This window comes from Mustela erminea, chromosome 6 (genome assembly GCF_009829155.1).
Source record: "Mustela erminea isolate mMusErm1 chromosome 6, mMusErm1.Pri, whole genome shotgun sequence".
Classification (NCBI taxonomy): Eukaryota; Metazoa; Chordata; class Mammalia; order Carnivora; family Mustelidae; genus Mustela; species Mustela erminea.
In genome coordinates, this window is record NC_045619.1 from 14,000,839 (window position 1) to 14,021,225 (window position 20,387).

The 20,387-nt window shown below is 47.3% G+C and overlaps 2 protein-coding genes across 3 annotated transcripts in view; one reads left to right on the top strand and one right to left on the bottom strand.

Moving 5' to 3' along the window:
- SYN3 (synapsin III) overlaps positions 1-20,387 on the top strand; it is a 449,385-nt gene that overhangs the window by 156,346 nt on the left and 272,652 nt on the right. The gene's annotated exons all lie outside the window — the stretch shown is intronic.
- The window catches only part of TIMP3 (TIMP metallopeptidase inhibitor 3), a 56,818-nt gene that overhangs the window by 4,481 nt on the left and 31,950 nt on the right, over positions 1-20,387 (bottom strand). Inside the window, exons 2-4 of the mRNA XM_032346466.1 lie at positions 9,103-9,185; positions 1,339-1,450; positions 524-645 (exon numbers count right to left, since the gene is read on the bottom strand). Coding sequence (XP_032202357.1) covers positions 524-645; positions 1,339-1,450; positions 9,103-9,185 — 317 coding nt within the window. The remainder of the gene's footprint in view (positions 1-523; positions 646-1,338; positions 1,451-9,102; positions 9,186-20,387) is intronic.

Consider the following 20,387-nt stretch of genomic DNA (forward strand, 5'->3'; position numbering starts at 1 on the left):
AACAGTACTGGCAGCTCCTCCCACAGCAGGAAGGCTGTGTGCCATGGCCTTGTGATTGAGTCAAGGAATTAGGCCTGATTGAGGAGTGATGTCCTGCGGTATTTGGTATCAGCAGTCCTGTGCCAGCTCGCCCACCTGTGGCAGGGGCCACCAGTGAGGCAACTTCCCTGGTGAGTCCACTTGAGACTGCTCAACAGGACCTGTCAGCGTGAAGGTCTTGCACCTGGCACAACCTTGAACCACAGGAGGGGCCAGGGATGCTAAAGAGTCCTTGTGACCCAGCAGCTGCCAAGTGGGCTGCATGGTGGCAGCGATGACAGCAGAAAGGCATTCTTCCTCCGCTTTCTTCATTGCTCAGCCTGGGGGCAACATTCCTTACCACCGCGGTTCAGACTTGCCCTTCTGCCCTGACCCAACATTCATGCCCTTCTCAGCACAAGGGCCCAGTGCCCAGTACCGCAGGAACTGATGTTTCTGGGGCTGTGAGCCAGCACTGCCCCTGCCTGCCCTCTCCAGGGCTTACCTTGCAGTTACAGCCCAGGTGATACCGGTAGTTGAGCCCCTTGCGCTGGGAAAGGGTGAGCTGGTCCCACCTCTCCACAAAGTTGCACAGTCCTGTGTACATCTTACCGTCATAGACACGGCCTAGAGGAGGAAAGAGGACAAGAGGAGAGTTGTTTTTTCCAGAGCTCAGCCACGAAAGAATTCTCACCCCCTGAGTACCCACCTTAGACCAGGTACTGTGCTAAGTACTTTCTAATCCTAAGATTTTGTTTCACCCTGCCCAACACCAAACTGTGTCCTTATTTTCGAGGTGGCGAAAACAAAGCTCAGAGAGGTTAAGTGATTTGCAAAAGTCTTAAACCCGTAAAGTGCTGGAGCTAGGACTAAGGTCAGCTTGCCCCTTCCCTCATCAGTGGTTGCTTGGTTTTGACCTTTTTTTCCCTTTACCACATTGACTGCCTAAAGGTGGGCAACTTTCAAAGATAGACCCAATAAATAGATTGATTGTGAGTTATAGAGGAATGGGTACTAGCAATCCTTTTTTATTTATATAATATAGTAAAGCTAAGAAACTGCAAAATTAGGCAAAATTACATTTCTTCAGTGGGGCCGGTGGTGGAGCTAAGACTAAAACCTAGTCTCCATGCAGAGCCTCGAGTTCCCACCACAAGCCAAGTGAGATGCACTCTACACAATACTCCTTACAATTCATTGGGTGGGTGGCCAAGGTCCTAAGGATACGTGGGCGTCAACTGCTACTTCTCTATCCTTCTGAAGCAAAGGACTGGTGGACCTTGGCCAAAGCCTGGCCTAGCTGCTAGAGTTGGCCATTACCTGTCAGCAGGTACTGGTACTTGTTGACTTCTAGCTTCAAGCCACAGAGACTTTCCGAAGCTTCTGTGTGGATATACTGCACGTGGGGCATCTTGGTGAAGCCTCGGTACATCTGTGGGAAAAGGAATGTCATGAGAGAGGACCAGGGCTCCAAAAGCTTGCTGGCATTTGTTCTGTGGGGATCTGATCCAGTCACAGTCACTGACCTAACCACCCCAGGGCCTTCACTCCAGGTAAAGCCACCTATTCACCTTTTGTCTGAGCCACCGTTTGTGCCTTTCCAGAAAAACCTTCCCATCCAGCCAGTCACATCGCTCATTCCAACATCTTCACAACACTGCACCAGATATATACTCCTGTCATATCCCAACACCTTTTCAGAAATCCAAAGAATTTGCTTGAAAGGGGTCCTGCCTCCCTCACCAACCTCAGCCCCCAAGTTCCAAGGAGGCAGCTGACCAGCATTCTAATGACAACTCTGGGACATTTCTCAGTATGTAAAAGCATTCCACTTACATTCCCCTCACTATATCCTCCCAAGAACCCAAGGATGTAGGTATTATTGTACCCATCTTACAGACAAGACTCATAAATTCTGTTTGGTTGATGGACGTTAGAACGCAGGTCAGGATTCTCCATGCTTTTATTTTTCTGAGCATCTGTTGAAAGCACTGGGTTCCTTTACCCCAGATAAGGCATATAAACACATACACAAAAATTCTAGATTTTTAACTAAACACTTTATAATTACTAAGTTGCACTGTATGAAAATGCCGATACTTGGCCATTTTTATCTATAACTTAATCTAACATAGTGGTTCTCAACTGGAGGCAGATTTACCCCGACCCCCGGAGACATTTGGCCATATCTGGAGACATTTTTGATCATAACAGGTGGGAGGGAGTGGTGGTTGCTACTTACATCTATGGGAAGAGGCTAGAGATGCTCTTAAATACTCTCTGATGCACGGGACAGCCCCCAAAGCAAGGAATTATCTGGCCCCAAATACCAGCAGTACCAAAGTTGAGAAATCCTCTTCTAATATTCACCCACCTCATTCCCATGATAGCCCCGTGAGACAGGAACAATTTATGCCCATTTAATAGATGAGGAGCCTGAGCCCCAGACAGGTAAAGTGGCTTATCTATTGTTGGCAAATGGGAGAGGTAGGATTCCAGGCAGGAGAATCTTCTCCAGAGTCCAGCCTGTGCTGTCTCTCACTGTGGCTTCACAAGTTCATGCCCAAGGGCCTCTGGTACAGCCAAATGCTACTTATGGCTATTGTGCCTCCTTTATCTGCATGTCATCAGAACCACTGGTGTGACCATAACGAGGCTGACCCCACTTGGTGGATTCCAGGTGAAAACCATGAGTCTCACATGGGTTCAGATCTGTTGAGAAAACTCTATTAACTGTGTGAGCTGGCAAGGGTAGGAGGGGGCTCCAAGTTGTGGCCCAATCCCATTATCCCCCTGGTTCTCAGAACACATGGGCCCAGGATGGCTGGTGGTCTCCAAGGGTTTACAACAGGGCAATGTCTCTCCCTTAGTTCCTGGCATGCGTTATTAATTTACTTACAGTAATTAATAAAAAGCCAGACATCACCTCATTGTTGTCCCATCTAAGTGCCTCCCATTTGCACTAAGATCTGGGTTTTCTCCTTATTTTGTTTTAAGAGGGCACTGGCTGGTGGGGGTAGATAGTCCACAAGGACCTCCACCATTATAAAGGGTCTGTTGGACCCACAGAATTCAGGAGCCTCTGTCTTTTTAAGGGAAATGCTGTTCTAATTGTGTGCAACCATCAGTGCAGATGGTTTTAATTTACCTGGCCTCTCTTTTAACCCTTTTCTCCCGAGAGGCTCAACAGCTGAATGAGGAAACACAGCCAAGCACTGTGAGAATTGCTGTCCACACTCGGTTTTCAATTATGCCATGGGGGAGCAGGGGCGGATCACATCGTACCCCCCACTTCCTCAGTGATGGATGGTTCCTCTCCGGCTTTAACAGGAACCATGCCTAAGAGCTCTGCTCCGTGTGCGCCATCAAGTGTGGCCTTCAAAAATCATTCTCCACACTCCCTCCTGTGTCCAGCAGCTTCTCCTCTGTGTGGCTGTTCCTTGAGTTCCTGGCAAATGTTTCAACTTGATCCTCACTCCGGGTCTTTCAGACCCAGACCATTAGAGCCTCAGTACAACCTTGTCGGTCTTTCCCTTTCATGTCCTCTCTGCTTCATGAGTGAGGATCAAGGTCTAGGGTCCAGTGACTTAAGCAGCCCAGTTGAATTCTCATTCCTTTTGAATTTGAAGGCATCTTGATTTCAGCATGGCTTGTAGCACTTGCATGCAGAATCAAGACGTGCATTGTGCATTGTGAACAATAAGGTCTGACAAGTACAGTGTTGCCTTTTTTAGGGTCACTTCTGAATTTAACCATATGGTAAAGGCAGATTGTACTCATTCTGTTATCTTTTCTTTATATTAATCCCATGTTGACCTAAATACCGACCCTATAAATATCATTAGGTCTATATTCATAGAGACTGAGAAATGGTTTGACAAATTTAGGAGGGTCATGATAGGTTTGTAATGCCCTGACGTCAGAGAATCATAGACTTTCAGAATTGGAAAAGACATTAAAGGTGACCTAATCCAGTCAAAGCATTGGAGGATTAATGGTCAGCTCAGGTTCTGGAAACAACCAGCCAGTCTGAACCTTGTCTCTGCCACTTATCAGCCACTTAAGCTCCTTGGGCCTCAGTTTCTTCATCCATAAAATGGGGCAAAGTGTTTACTTCATAAGATGTTTTTGAGAATTAAGTGACTTAGAGTAGCACATGGTGTGCAACATTCAGTAAAAGTTATCTTAAAACTAGTTCTACTGGAATTCATATCAGCAGAGGGAAAGGTTTAGTCCTCTTCTTTCTCCATCTCTTTGCCCAACCTTATCTCTTAATGCAGGGATTTAAAGCTGACTTTGAACTTCAAACTTAGTGGGTTGTGTTCTCTCTCTCTCTCTGTCTCTCTCTCTCTCTCCCCAGCATATTGAAGTGAGACTGACAAATAAAAATGTGTATGTTTAGAGTGTAACAACATGATGTTTTGATATCTGTATACGTTGTGAAATGGTCACCACAATCAAGAGAATTCACACAACCATCTCTCCCAGAGTTACCTTGTGTGTGTGGGATTCTCCTTAGCAAATTTCTTGTCTTCAGTATGGTGTTATTAATTATAGTCACTATGCCATGCATTAAGTCTCCAGACTTTACTCATTCTAGTTCTGTAGAACTGAGAATTTTTACCCTCTGACCAACATCTCCCTATTTCCACCACCTTCCAGCCTCTAGTGACCATCATTCTACTCTGCTTCTGTAAGAAGTTCAACTTTTTTTAAAGATTCCACATAAAAGTGAGCTTATGCTATATTTGTCTTTTTGTGTCTGTCTTATTTCACTGAGCATAATATCCTCTAGGTTCATCCATGTTGTCACAAATGACAGGATGTCCTTCTTTATTAAGGCTGAATAAAGTTCTGTCATGTGTAGACACACAGCACATTGGACTCTATAAGCCTCTGGACATCCCATCTTGGTAGTATGTACACAAAAGTTTGAAGAAGTTAGTTTCCCTGGCGTGAAAAACAAAATAATATAAGAAAGAAATTTCTGAATCTGGGCCTTTGAATATTTCTTGTGGAGTGCCTGGGTTTCGCTCTGCATTGACAACAGGAAATGTCACCATCATAGCAAATATGTCCAGCGTGCCTGGATTTGAGCGCTGTGCTGGATGCTGCTTTACACCATGAACTCCTTTAAACCCGCAACTTTATTCTCATTTACAGACCGAGCAACTGAGTTTCAGAGACATTAGATACTTGACTGAGATACCAAGGGCAACCAAAGTCTTTCTTTCTCTATGAGAGAAAAGTCTTTCTCTTATTATAGAATGGGCTGTCTAGTAGGGGAAGCAGTGCATGTGAGAATGCAGGCCATCTCTGTTGAGGGCTAGCTGAGATACGCAGACCAGAAAGAGTTACAGGCATTGAGAAGGAGGAGAATGGCTCCCTGTGAGCTGGAGGGCAGAGAGGCTTCCAGCTGGAGCTTCAAAGGCGAGACCTTGCAGTAGTGCTCATTTGATTAGACAAACCACTGAAGGAAGGAAGTCCCCAGGGGCCAAGCATTCCAATTGCCCAGCGAATCTGTCCTGCCCAGAGTCAGGACATGCAAAGCACATGACCAGGGCGCCTTCCCATGGATCTCCCCCCACCCCCTGCGCCGCTCCACCCAGCCCAGCCCAGGGCCAGCTGGGACATAATGTTCCCCACGTGTTGTCCCCTGCCACGTTAGCCTGGGAGCATGTCTCCACAGCATAAAATGCAGCTCCTGGCAGAGCCCACGGCTTTCTCATGGTCCTGACCGGAGATAAGGTCCCGATAGATTAGACGGACCAATTCTGGCAGCCGCTCCAACTATCTCCAAGTTTGATTTTGCAATAAGCTCCCTTAACATTTGTATACCCCCACACACACCTGTGGGTCTCTGCACACTCGAGATAGGCCTGTAATGTGTACCAGACATTCTGGAATTAGCATATGGGAGAGGGTCTGCCTGCCTTTCATCTGGGTGAGAAGTTCAAAGGGAGGAGGTGGGAACTCTGAGACAGAAGAGAGGTGAGACAGGGCGGCTCCAATTCTCACGTTCTCCAAGCTCCTTTAGTTCTGCTCTAAGGGAGCCCTTGCTCACCCATTTGACTCTCTGGGGTAGACTCTCTAATCTACCAGAACAAAGCCACACAGGGACCAGTGCCAAAACTCACGCAGGCTCCCCTCTCTGGCCTCTCCTTCTTCCCTCCTACAAAGAGTTTTCAGTGCACCCTTTGCAGGATGTTGCAAGTCAAGAGCTACACTGCTGGATGACAAATGGACAAATGCAAACTAACCTCTTTTTGTTCCCTGGGGAAACTACATACAGATGGGGTGGGGTGGGCCCCCAAGGGGGCAGGAATGATGAATCAGCCTGCAGCTCCACTGCTCTGTAATCTCTCTGTTGGCAAAGGCTCTATAGCTTCCCTGGCGTCTGCCACTTTCTAGTCCTATGAACTTGACTGTTACATGACCTTTCCAAGTCTGGGGCTGCCTCACCTGTAAAATAGAGGATAATGTAGATCTACTTCATAGGGTTGTTATGAGGACTGTTCCATGCAAAGGGTTAGCAGAATGCCTGATACACAGTAAATGCTCAGTACATGTCACTTGAATAGAGTCTCATATTTGTTATAACAAATATAACAAATATTAACCTGCTATCCTGAAATTTTATCCTGGTAGCCTGAAGCACAGTGCTGAGCGAGAAGAGTGCTTCTGTGAGAGAAGAGAGCTCTCTCACAGCATAGAGAGAGAGAAGGAAGGGAGGGGGATGCTTAGACAAACTACTCCAATCCTTATACCCCGTACCTGATTAGCAAAGCGCTCCGTGAGAACAGCAGAATTCAGTAGCCTCTCAGGACAGAAGGGCAACGACCCTTCTATGAGTTATCTAATATTGGGCTGGTAGGAGGGGCAGAGTTAATAAATGGCATTACATAGTGTTTGATGATCAAAGCGAGATGGTGGGGAAATTTGGGGAGCCATGTAAAGAACACACAGGATTGGGAAGGAATCCCAGCACCTTAGCTTGGGAATGAGATCTGTCTTTAATTAAATGCATGACTGGGCAAGTCATTTGCCCTTTGAACCTGTGTCAGAAGTAGAACAAGGAATTTTACTTCCCAGTGCCCAGCACCCTGGTTGCATGAGTCCGGGTAAAGGACAGTGAATGGATAGTGTGATGCCACCAGCCTGGGAGTGTGTGTGTGTGTGTGTGCTCTGAAGCTGATGGGTGAAGAAATGTAATTTGGCCTCCAAACACCTCCCTACCAGAGGCTGGCCTGACACCAGTGAGGGGAGGAATGGGACATTCTGATCACCCTGGTCTCCACGCCTGGAAGGAAGAGGGAAGCTAGGCAAGTTTAGGAACCACTGTCTCCCAGCTGTTTCCTCAGATCTGCTGGCCAGAGTGTCTATAATGTGATGAGTTGTCCCAGAGTGGGAAGGGAGTGTTGCCTGAACCCCTGCTTTGTCTAACATGCTTCGGCATTTTTGCTTGCTGGCTGTGGGGGTGGGGGGCATACAGTGGGCGTTTCTTTGGTTGTTGTTGATCTTCTTGGTTCTTCCCTCCAACTCTTCTCTCCCCACGGCTGTCTGAAGACATAAGCGCTGGTCCCATGACCAGACTTGGGCAGCCAAGGGCACCTAGCCAGGGCTGACTCTGGACATTACATAACCAGAAGGCTGTGGGCGTTTCCAAAGTTGAATCCAAAGCAACAGGTTCCACAAATGTAGTACATCAAACCTCAGGCCTCAGGATGCAGGAATAATGAGGCCTGGAAGTCTGCCTCCAGGATGGTTGGGTACCACCCATGGGCTGTGGGCGGTACCTGGGTGTCAAGCCTTGTCTCCTCTGGGGAGTTTTCAGGCCAGTAGGGTCTCAATATCATTTCTCCATTAGATGGATAAACATCCACCAAGTCCCTGTTGTGAGCCATGTCCTGCTCTAGTTTCTGGAGATGCAAATATGGGCAGTGAGTAAAAGGACTGGCAGTCCACTTGGACCTGAGCATACCCCATATTGAACTTCTGAGTAGTCATGCCCATGTGTCTTGGGTCTTCTCTCCTGACCTGACTATACTTCCTGAACATAGGAACCCTATCTTCCTCGTGGCCTCCATGCTTCTGACACAGGGTACTAAACATAGGGGGGGTGCTTACAAATGTGGGGTGATGGAGCAGCTGCTGAGCCACTCAGGGTGAGTGAGTACCAGAGTGAGTCCTCTGTGCTAAGACAAACACAAGTACCTCTTTCCAGCGCCCAGAGCAGCTTTTTCTTAGAAGTAACACCACACATGTCCCAGGGCACTTAGAATCCTGAAATGCCTGAGCTGGAAGGGCTCTTAGGGGCACTACACCCAACCCTGCACTGTTAACAGGTGGCAAAACAGAGGTCCAGGAAAGGGGGGATTCCAAGGTAAGCAGGCTATTTGGGAGTGGAGCTGAGATACGGAAGCAGGTTCTGCAGGTTTCAAATCTGATGTTCTTTTTGGTAAGGTGGACTTCCTTAGTGCGCTTCATAATATTAATGTGCTCAGGAATATGTTCAGTAATATGAATATGCTTAGTAAACGGTGCTAAGCATCTGGGAGGCAAGCTCTGGGAAAACAGGGAAAGAGGATGCAGTTCCTACTCCAGGATACGTTTCCTGTGATCAGCCAAAGTTCAGCGTAGAGATTCGAGGAGTTAAACGTAAATGGTATCCCGGCAACTGCGTAAGACCAGTAGGCACTCTTGAAAATCAAAACTGAGAGCTCCGAAGAAGAGCCTGTAAGACAAACTAGTCCTACGTCCCCTCATTTTACAGATGGGAAGACTGACACCCAGAGAGGGGCACTGACTTGGCCAGGGTCTTGCAGTTGCCAGGGAACAAGGCTGTCTGCCATCTGGTTCCAGAATTGAGCCTCTTAACAATGGTCTCTGAGGGACTCCACTTGCACTGGCTCTAGGGTGAAGCAGCCACCTTCCCACCCCGACTTCCTGCCATCATCTCTTCTGCCTTAGCAATGCCCTCTCCAGCAGTGGGGAGGGTTATGCACACCCACCTAGCCTCCCCTAGCTAGGACTCTGCTGCCAAAAAACCAAAGAGCTCTCCTGGAGCTGGATTCTGTCACTCACCTTCATCTGCTTGATGGTGTAGACCAGCGTGCCAAAAGGCCCCTCCTTCACCAGCTTCTTCCCTACCACCTTGGCCCGGATCACTGCAGAAAAAGGCAAGATACAGACAGGAAAGAGGTTAGGAAGACTTGAACCACATCAGGGATCACATCTCAGGTTGAGTGCCTGGAATTGCTTTCTTATCTCTGGGCCAACTTGAATAGATGACTGTGTTTATAAAAGTAAGAATTCAGATGAGAGACACTGGTTGGGGGCGGGGGTGGGGAGAGGAATGGAAGAATGAAGGTAGGCAGTCATCATTCAACTTAATTATCCCAAATGTTCACAGTTGCCAACTCTGGAAATTCCTAGGCTGCATTCACCCCTGGAGGAGTTTCTTGACCCTGTGGGTTTACCATAAACCAAAATCTACTGCTTTTGTTAGAGCCTCTTGCCATCCTCCATTGTCCATCTGGCAATTGCCTGGTCTCCCAGAACTATTGTCTTTCCACCAGGACCTTTTCCTGAATGCTATCTCATGTGGGGCTCTCCTTTGCATGCATACATTCACTGAGTCCTGATGGGCCCGCAGGACTGCAAAGCATCCCAGCCGCTCTCTGTAGCTGGTCGGCATTCTGATGGGACCCTTGGTTCCCAGCACTTAGATGGCAAAGTATGCAGTAAAGCGTAGCTCAGTTAGGATGTGGTGGAGGAGGGAGCTGTTGGGAGTAGGAGCTCAAGAATCAACAGAGCTCTGCTCTGTATGGCTATTATGACTGTGGGCAAGGAATTTTGCTTCTGGCCTCCCATTTCCTCCTATGTAAAGCCAGAATAATAATGGCACCAATCTCCTGAACTGAAAGCATTAGGTAAGATAACACATGTGAAACTCAGCGCCGTGTCTTCCACACGGTATATGTTACATAAACATTATTGATTTCATCATATCATCATCATCATCACCAAAAATTGCATGTGCTGATGATAGAAGGGTTGCTGCCATTAAAATTCACTCCCATCTATCACATGCCAACTCTATGAGGAAGTACATCTCATGTATTTACTCCTCAAGACAGCTTACACGGGCAGTATCACCATCCACATAATACAGACAAGGAAACTGACAGAGAAGTGAAGCCACTTGCTCTTCTGAACCTCAGTTTTCTCCTCTGGAAAGAGGGTATAACTACCTATATCAAAAAATTGGAATTAATATTAAAGAAAAGATCTTCTGAAATTTCTTAGTACAACGTTTGGCAGAAAGGAGTTGCTCAGTAAATACCAATGAACTATGAACAGGAAAAGTATTAGACAGACCCAACTTGAGGAAGGCTGGAAGATAGGCATTTACTACATGCAGTAAAAACACAGAGAAGGGAGGCATTTCTTAGAGATTATAAGAGACTGTGCATTCTTTTTGTATTTTACATGAAAAGGAAGCACCCAGTAACTGCCTTCAGATATTTATGGAGCTCGCACAGGGAAGAGTAATGAACAGATCTTAAAGACAATTCAGAAACTGCAGATAAGTTGTGTTCATTCGCTCACCGCCCCCCCCCCCCAAGGCATCTAATAACAAAAACTGGCAAGAAACAGGGAGGGGCTGCCATAGGGATAGAGAGAGTCTCCATCAAGGGGTTCTGGAAGCTCTCAGGCTAGGACCTTCCCCAAAATGGAATGGATTTTGCATGTATAGCGGCCATGCTTTGAGTCACACATTGAACTCTTCCAGTTCTAAGATCCTGTCACTTTTTTTTTTTTTTAACCTCCAGTTATACTTAGCTCCTAAAAAGAGTAGGTCCTGAATAAATGTCTGTTGAACAGAATACCCTACACACACACACACACACACACACACACACCCCTGCCCATTCTGGTGGCTCTGTTATCCCTGTTATCCCTGGTATCCTTCCCCATTTTGGATGTTCCACCACATTTCCCAGTTCATTGACTCTAATCTCTAAAAACAAAACAAAACAACCTTTATTAGGAAACAATCTCTGCCATCCCAACTGGATTCTGTCCCGTTCCTCTCCAAACGAGTTGGGACCCTACTCTTCCTATCAGACATGAAGTCAAGACCCAGATGAACCAACAGCCCCTCCAGAACTTCTTGCCAGGGAGGGTAAAACACAGCCCATTGGCGAAGTTAGCAATTTAGCAGACACAGCTCAGTTTGGGAGGAGGCGAGTGGCTGTTTCCAAGTCCACTGCAAAAAACGAGAGGTTGGCAAGATTCCAGGCAAATCTCCCTCAAGATTCTGCCTCCACCTCTTTGTCTAACTTTGTAGCAGCATCCTTGGCAGGGAGCCAGCCTCCCAGAGGCCCAGGGACTATTTCCTCTACAGCAACTCCCACAGTCAGGTTGTAACAGCTTAACTGTTGGGCAGAGAGCATATCTGCCAGGACTTTACTATTGATTCTTCCTGAATTGGTTTGGCTCCATCCTCTGCCGCTTCATTAACACAGAAGGTAAACTACCAAGTGAGTCTTTGCCTTAGGGGGGAAGAAATTGCAAAACGGATTTCTTTAAATAGCAACTTCTCCCCTTCCCTGGCTCAAAAATGACTTGACTTCATTTAGACATAACATGTCATAAGCAGACCTGTCCCATAAAGCTAGGTACTTCTGGAAGCTTCTGCACAGCTAGCCAATTCCTTCCTTACCCTGAAATGGCCTGAGCTTGGAACCTTTTCATCTGAGAATTGTTCAGTGAAAAGGGAGTCAGTTTCTGTAGTCAGGAAGCCACATTTGTGTTTCGTTCCATCACTACCATGCGGCCTCAGGCAAACCCGTGTGTCCCCAACCTCCTTTCTCCTAAATCTTTCTGATTGTCTTGGCCCAATGCCCATCACGTGGCTTACAAGCGATGTCCTAATTCTAGTGGAGCAGCAGCATGGCAGAGCATGGAAGACCAAGGCTCTGGAGCCTGACACCTGGGTTTGAATCCCAGCAGTGGTGTCGCATGACCTTAGGGAGGTCATTAAACCCTTCTTTGTCTTCATTTCCTAATCTACAGCAATTCCTCATAAACCTCATGCTGTGAGGGTTATGTAGACACTGACAATGGTGTGTTTGCTGTCACTGCTTTTAGAACAACACCCCTACCAGTGACCTCTATTGTTACTTGTCTGAGTTTCATTATCTTCTAACATACACCATAAGCTAAGGCCTTGGGGTGCTCTCTGGGATGGGAAGAAAGGCAAACTCCTCAAAATATCTGGCCGTGTAGAATTTCGGGGAGAGGTAGGGGAACACACATAAACTGGTCAAAACAAACATACCAGGTGTTTTTAAGTCTGGAGCACCCACCTCATCACAAGGACCTGCCCTATCTCATCACCCACATGTAACCCAAGAGCAGCCTACCAGAACCAAACTCGATCACACGGTTATGGTCCAGAAAGGCTGGCAGGGAAGGCCCAGCATGGAGGCCACACCAGTTTTTTCTTTATAAAAACAGAACTGTACTACACTGAACTAAAACTAAGTAATATTCTGCTCTCCCAGAGAGATTCACAAAGTTCTTCCAGAGTAAAAACACCAGCCAACCTCAAATCTGCCCATTAGGTCTGAATTAATATGTCTTTATTTGCTTCGGTTTCTCCTCTGCAATGCAAATGTGTGCTATTTTGTACTTTCTTGTCTGGCAGTAAGGGTGCTCCTGAGCATTCTCTGGCCTCAGGGCCACAGTAGACAGCGGAGGTATGGAAGGTCATGGTTCTCCAACAACAACAGAAGACAGTTTCCAAACTTAGAGCTGGCAGCTTGTGGGCTGTTCCCGCCACCTTGGTGTAGTGGCCAGAAGCCAGCTTTACAGATGGCCTGGGCTAGACAAAGGTTTTCTTTATTTTCCTTCCCGCTGGAATGTGGCCCCACACTGTCTTCCCAGTGTCCTCCGGCAGCTAAGCCAACATAGGAATGAGCTGGGTTGGTGTGCTGGTGGGCATGATGACGAGAAATAGAAGTCCCATTTCCTACCTCCACAGAGACAGTCTAGTGGGAAAACAAAGTTTAAAAGTTCATGGCTAGAGGGCTAACCTCCAAGGTGTCTGAAAGCACCAGTCAGAGAAAGGGGCAATGACGAACAGCCTGAATCTCAGTTTTGGAGCCTCTTATGCCCCGGGAAAGGAAGCTGGGCTTCCAGGGATATGGAGGTCAAATGAAAACAGAGTAAACAGTATTTTCACTTAAAAGTCTGTAAGAAGAAACTGACCGGGCTATGTGTGCTTATATAATTGGCACATAGACCTGTAAATATATGTAGGGCCCTCTGAAATATATCATACACCTGAGGATCCAGATGTAAAGGTATATTTCTATATAATTCTCTTTCTTCAAATAATTTTTGTGAGGAGGGCTAGTAAGAGCTTGCAAAAACAAGAGAAACAAGGCACATTTATCCCTTCCAGAAATATATTGGGTGCTGCCTGCCCCCACCTCCATCCATAGTAATGTAGACCACAAGCAGCACAAGTTTTGAACAAAAAACAATTCCAGTGGCAAACAAGATTCAGCTTCCAGTGTAGCTTACTGCTATGTCCAGAAGTTGTACATCTCCTCTTTGTCAGCATATTCAGAGGGGACAAGATGCCCACGAGAAAGCCCCTGCCTCTTACCCTCTCCTTCCACCTCCCATACAACTACCTTCAATCAAGTCCAGACCTTTTTACCCTGATCTGATGGTTGGACTTTTCTGCCAGCAGGTTGGAAGGCAAAGTTTGGCTGGATTTTAGATCAAGGATCCCTTAAATGAATTAATGTATACCAACTTAAGACCATGGATTCTGCCCGTCTTAGATCTTGGGATCCTGTTGACAGCACTATAGATCCTCCCCATGGTAAAGGAGTTGATTTAGCCATCAAATAAGTGAGATACTTTCACTACCACACACACACACACACACACACACACAAGTGCCCCTCACCCACACACACACACACACTCTGCTCCCATTCCTGTCTCTCTGAAGGCCCTATAGAATGACTTTGCTGACTTGAGGTATGGTTTTTAGGAGGACAGCAATGTAGGTAAGGCACACCTGCCCAGCAGGTAGGATGAATTTCTCCAAAAGCAGAAGTCACTGTTAGAGTTAACCCTAGGAAGGGGAATGTTCTTCTGATAGGACCCTACCAGGCAGGATCTAGGTAAGCATAAAGGCCTAGACTATGGGCTTACCAGGCTTTTGACTTGGACTTGGAAGAAAAGAGGGGTCTGGAAGTGTCTGATAGTCACTTGATGTTCATTTCCTGGTTGCCATCCACACGGGCCTTTCTGAGGCCAAGAGCTCATGACAAAGACAATAAGCAAGAAACCCACAGCAAGGCAGGCCCACAGCCCATCTGGCTCAGCCCATTAGGCAATTCTCTGGTCTTGTGCCCCATGGAGATCCTGCATTTTAGCCTATCCAAAGAAGGCAGAGCCAGGCTTCCTTGCTCCAGCAGCTGCCCAGCCATTCATTAACCATCAGCTCTCTGCATTTCATTACATCATGTCTGTAAGTCTAGGGGAGAGGGAGGGACTAGAACACACTCATAACAATAACTGCTATTCATTAAGCCCCTCCCATGTGCCAAGCATGCACGCATGCTATCTTGCTCTATTCTTAAGATAACTCTATAAGATGGCTATTATTGTCCCCGTTTTCCAACTATGAAGAATAAGATCAGGTACCCTGAGGGTGGTTTTGCATCCCAGCAGAACAAAAATTGGTGGGTCCCCTAAGAAAGTGGACTGCCTAAAGCCTTTTCACGGGATTTGTACTGATTGCAAAACATTTCATAATTTTCTGCACCTCCCCACCCCCACTGTCTGCTCTGGTAAGGATCAGAGAGATGGATTTGTCCCTAGGAGGAAGGCCCCCCTGTTAAGCCCCCAGTGACCCCCATCCCTTTGATCACCCCACACTCTCTCCCAATTACTCACACATGTGCCCTCAGATTGGTAATAAGAATCTACAAGTAATCACCATCAGTAGTAGAACAGAATATCATCATGTGCTTTCCAGCAAGGCTTTTAAGGAAGAAAATAAAATAACTTAGAAACCACAAATCCTGAGGATCCCTGAGATTTCTCACAACACTATGGGTCTGAAGTTAATTAGACTGATTAATTAGATGAGACAATGTATATGTAAAAAGGCACTTTGTAACCCTGAAGCCAAACAGATGATATACTATTATGCTGCTGATGGTGATTACTTGAAGGTTCTGAAATGTACTGATCAGAGGAAGACAGCAAGAGCCCTGATCCAGCATTTCCTCATCCCCCTGATGATCTTTGGTATCTTCCTCCAATGACCCTTGCCAGAGTTCTTCACAATTATCTGCTGCCTCTTTGGGGATACTTTGTTGATGTCCAGGTTTGAGGAAAGGGCCTTTGGAATGAAGGGTGGATGGCAGACACCTGAAGGCCTACCCTACTCAGGTCCTTCCGGTTTCCAGCCCATGTGTCACCACACCCAAACCCCAAAAGCCTCTCTCCAAAGACCTGGAGGCTGAAAGTTCAGATCAACAAAACCTGGAATGAACAGGCCTGGAACGTGTGGACTTGGATACAGTCAGGGCTCTGTCACTCTGTAACACTGGGCAAGTCACTTTCCATCCTGGTTTCTAGGTCAGGGTGATGATTACCAACCTGGAAAGGTTCTTGCCATGACCTAAGCTCCCTCTTTCTCTTCATCAAAGCAGCTCTCGTCGAGGTCACTGGTGACCTCCACGTATTCAGTCTGGGCAGTTGTGGGTTCCTCATACTCCTCTCACTTCCACCCAGCTCGTGGCTTTGTACCTCTGTACACTAGCAGCTCCCATTTATGCATCATCCAACCCCAGAGCCCCCACAACATGAGTCTACATTTAGTATCCCCTTATATGTGGAGGTCTAAGAGGACATTTCCAACTCAATCCATCCAAAACTGAGTTCCTGAAAATGCCCCTCACTCACCCGTGGTCCTGTTACCTTCCTTATCTTTGGAAATGGCAACCTGCTCCACTCTAGCCCCAGCCCCCTACTCCTTGTGCACCTCCCCAAACACCACCTCAGGGCCTCTGCCCTTGCAGTTCCCCCTACTGGAACACTCTTCCTTCCAAAGCCACATGGCTCACTCCCTCACCTACTTTGATTGTCAGCTGGTCAGGGGGCCTCCATGATCCCCCATAATCTTCCCTCATGCATTCCCTGTCACCCTTGGCCAGCCTCTCTGTGCTCCATAGCACTGGCCACCAGCTGACATAATCTGTATCCATGTGCTGTTCACTAGAATGCAAGCCTCACGAGAGGGCGGGTTCTTTGCTTTACTAACTACTATAACCTGAGCAACAAGGGAGAGCCCGGCATGTAAGAAGTCCCTACTATATATCTGCTGAATGTATGAAGTTAAAGGGCCACATACATGAAGGGTGATTTAAAAAAAAAAAAAAGAGAGAGAGAGAGAAATGACTCCTCTGGGTAAGCTTTGGCCTATGACCAAGTCTTTCTGAACCTTCTTCCATCAGAAGGGGTTAATAGCAGTTCTCAGGTTATAGGGCCAGATAAACATCTGTTCAACAATCATTGTGGAGTACTGTGCTAGGCTCACAGGGACAAAGAGATAAATGAGGCCCTGGGGAATTCAGAGGCAAGGAAACAGGTAAATGGTATTCAAGGAGAGCAAACACAGCAGTATGAGCAAGAACAAAGAGCTGGCATCGCACAAAGAGGGGTGAGGTCTGTTCAAGGGGAGGGGCAGCTAGAGCTCCCTAGACAGCGGATCTAGGCCTTAGCCCATCCCCAAGCAAAGACTCCGTTTGCTTTATCTGAATCCAGAGGAAGCAGAAGCCTGGACCAGATCTGATGGGGAGGACCCAAGGAAGGAGTTGGGAGTGAGGCAGAATCCCAGCCAGGCTCTGAGCGGAGCCAGGACCCACTTACCCACCTTTCCAGGAAGATGGCCCTGGAGAACAGGAGGGGAGCAGGGAGGGGCACCCCTGTGAGGAAGAGTGCCCCTTGGAGAAGTCTCACAGTAGGCTCTTCCGGGCATCCTATCCTAGTCCCCTGAGGGCACTTCTCTCTGTCAGTTTCAAAGGCCTTTTTTCGTTGGTGTCAAAGCCAGGACCAGACAGTTAAGATGCACTCCCAAATCAAGATAGGGAGTCTCTAGTTCAAAGCCTGTCCTGACTAACTCTTTCCGTTAAGTAAAAATATTAATCTTGGTTTTATTTAAGCAGGTTTTTTTGGCACGGAATGAACCCCTGTGGCTAAAAATAAACTCAAATACACACACACTCTCAGAAAAATCTGGAGAGCTGCAAATCATTTCAACCCAAGTTTCCATCTCAGGGAAAGCTATTAAAAGCAGGAGGATATTAAAACCTCTCTGCACAGAGCCTCTTTTCTCAGTGCCTGCCTTGTGTTCTAGGGTCCTCGAGGCAAGGCTGTCCTCGGGAGGGCCTCCCGGCAAACAGGGGTCTGCGGGGGGAGGAGGCACTTGTGGGCTCCTAGCTCTCCTCACCTTGGAAGCAGTGTGGGTTTCTGCCTGAGCAGTCCGGGAAACATGTTGGGGCCTCAGCTGATGTCAGTTGTATGTATATCAAATGAAGGGGCCCAGAGAGGCAAGCAAAGGGAACACAGGTCCAGAAAGGTCAAGTTGCCTGGTACTTTGAGATTATCCAAAAGGAACACAAGCAAACTCTGTGTCTTACTCCAGCTTTCATGTTTTAAGTGGCAATCTTGATTTTAAACTATTAAAAGACAAAATTTAAGAGTCACCACCTAGGTACATGTCTGGACTTGGCATTAATACATTTCATTTACAGTGTAACCACTTTCAAAGTCAGCCACCCTCAATTTCTTCCTGTAGCCACAGCCAGTTTAGGAGAAAGGTACAGAGCATTTGACCCAGAACAGGGTTAAAGTCCTAGGATACAGGGCTGACTTACTTGAGGGGTGGTGGTGAGGACCATCTGAGAAGGGAGATGCTGTTCCTATGATCTGGGTTTCTAAAAGGCTGGTAAGGTGACTGCCCCAAAGGGTTTACCAAAGCCTTAGAATTGCTGAAGCTTTTGTCCTGCAAAGGGTGGCCAGAGGGGGATGTCAGTACCCCAAAGTACAGAAAGTAGGAAGGGAGATCCTTCCCCAGAGCCCCCCCACATTCTCTCAGTAACAAATGGGAGCGACAACCCTACCCACAGCCCCCCAAGCCTCCCTTGGTTTTGCAACGTAACAGGATTATTTTGAATAGCACAGTGATGTATAAATGGGTCTCTGGGGTTTGGACCTCATCCCAAGTCCTGCCACTGCAAAGCCTCCAGCACCCCTTATAGCTTCCCTGCTCCCTGCCCCACTACACTGACCTGCCCTGTGATGCCCATTGTCTCAGTGAGAATGACTTTCTCACCAGTCATTTGCCTACACGTCTGTTTCCCTATAAGACCTACCTACCTGAAATGCCACCTCCTCCAGTAAGACTTCTGCCCACCTTAGACCACACTAAATCCCTCCAGTCTTCTTGGCTTCCTTTTTTCCCAAAGATGTTCTACCTTAATGGTCAGTTGCTTGGCACTCATTAGCCTGAATTGTTAGATAATAGGCCTGCATCTGACTCTAGCACCTGACAAGGTGCCTAGAATATGGCAAGGTTTCTCCAAGTGTTTGTTGAATGAAGAATGAGGCTACAGGAGGGAATCAAAGGTAATACAATAAAAGGAGACAGAGATGGATTTGGGTTCAAGCTTTTGGAGTGCGGGTCAGGAGTCTGAGCTCCTAAATGTCACCCAGAAAAGAAGAGAGGGAGGCAGGTAGAAGTGTGATCTGAGAAGCTAGAATGGGACTCTAATATCCAAATGCTGAAGATTCATATCTAAAAAGAGGGGAGTCATGGGGTCCATTTACAAGAGGCCTAAGTTAACAAATGCCTGTGGGGGGGGGCAACACCCAAACTTCAGTTAAGAAACCCAAGGTTTAGCATCAGAAAGGTCAGTGGTGCCACCTCCTTATTCTCCTCCTCCTCCTCCTTCTCTGTTCTCCTCCACCCTCCTCCACCTGAGTCCTCCCCCCTCCCTCCCTCCCCTTTTCTCCTCCTCCCTTCTCTCTTCCTCCCTTTTCTCCTCCTCCTGCTCCCTCCTCCTCCCCCCTCCCCCTCCCTCTTATGCCTCCTTTCTCCTCCTCCCTCCCCACTTTCCTCCTCCTCCTTCTCTTCCTTCCTCCTCCCTTCCCTTCTCCTCCTCATCCTTCTCCTTCTAGCATGAGTTGGAATTAAATCACTTATTCACTATTACTTCAGAAGTGTTCGACTACATGCCTTGGATCTTCTGCTATGCCTTGGGGATTCAGCAGTCAGCAGGTAGACAAGGTCCTACCTTCACGAAGGTTATTTATATCCTGAGACAAAAAGACAAGTGATTATAGCCCAGGAAGCCACAGGAGCATGTATCAGACACACTTAGCCAAGCTAGGCAATTTCTGTACTTTGGGGTATTGGCATTCTCCTCCTGGTCACCCTCTGCAGAGCAAAAGTCTCAGTCATTCTGATCATGCTTGGTGAACACTTTGGGGTAGTTGCCTTATTAGCCATTTAGAAACCTAGAGCACAGTAACACCATCTCCCTTCTAAGATGGTCCTTATTCCCTAGGTAAGACCTGGTGGTGCTATGGATGTGTGTAGGTGGGAGACATTCTGCCTTGCTGAGATCTGAGAAATCAGCAGGGGTCAGCTCAAGCGAAGAGGATTAAAAGGCCTTCAGGTGGAGGAGGGAGCAGAGGTGAAGGCCCAGAGGCTGGAGAGCCTAGCCTATCAGAGTAATAGAAAGCAGTGTATGTGACAAGGGGCAGGGAATGGTGGAAGCCAAGAGGTAGGCAGGAATGCCCAACTCTGTATAGGCTGGGTCTTGCTCCAACACATGTCATTTCTCAGGTGGGCAGTAATAGAGAAATCACTTCATCCTGGCCAGCGACCCTTATGTTAATATGTGCCCAATGTGTGCCTGAATGGTCAGCTGATAGGAGGGCCCCAAAGCCTCAAGAAACCCCTAGAAACATGTTCAGGACTTGTTTGCCCCACTTTGCATTAGACCCATTAATGGTCCCATTCCAGTTCACATCCTGTTTCTGATCTCCAAAGTTAAGATTTAAGGAATCCATGTCTCCCCCAACACCTTCCTCCAAGCCCCTTAATCTCTCCCAGTCGTCTTTGCTTTGGCTGGCTCAGCTCAGTGTGTGCCAGAGCCTAGGAAGCCTGCTGATCTCTAGAAAGCTCTACCCTACTTGGTTCAGAGGCACTGACCTGCTCACTGTTGTGCAGGCACACAGGTCAGGGGTGCCCAGAATACACC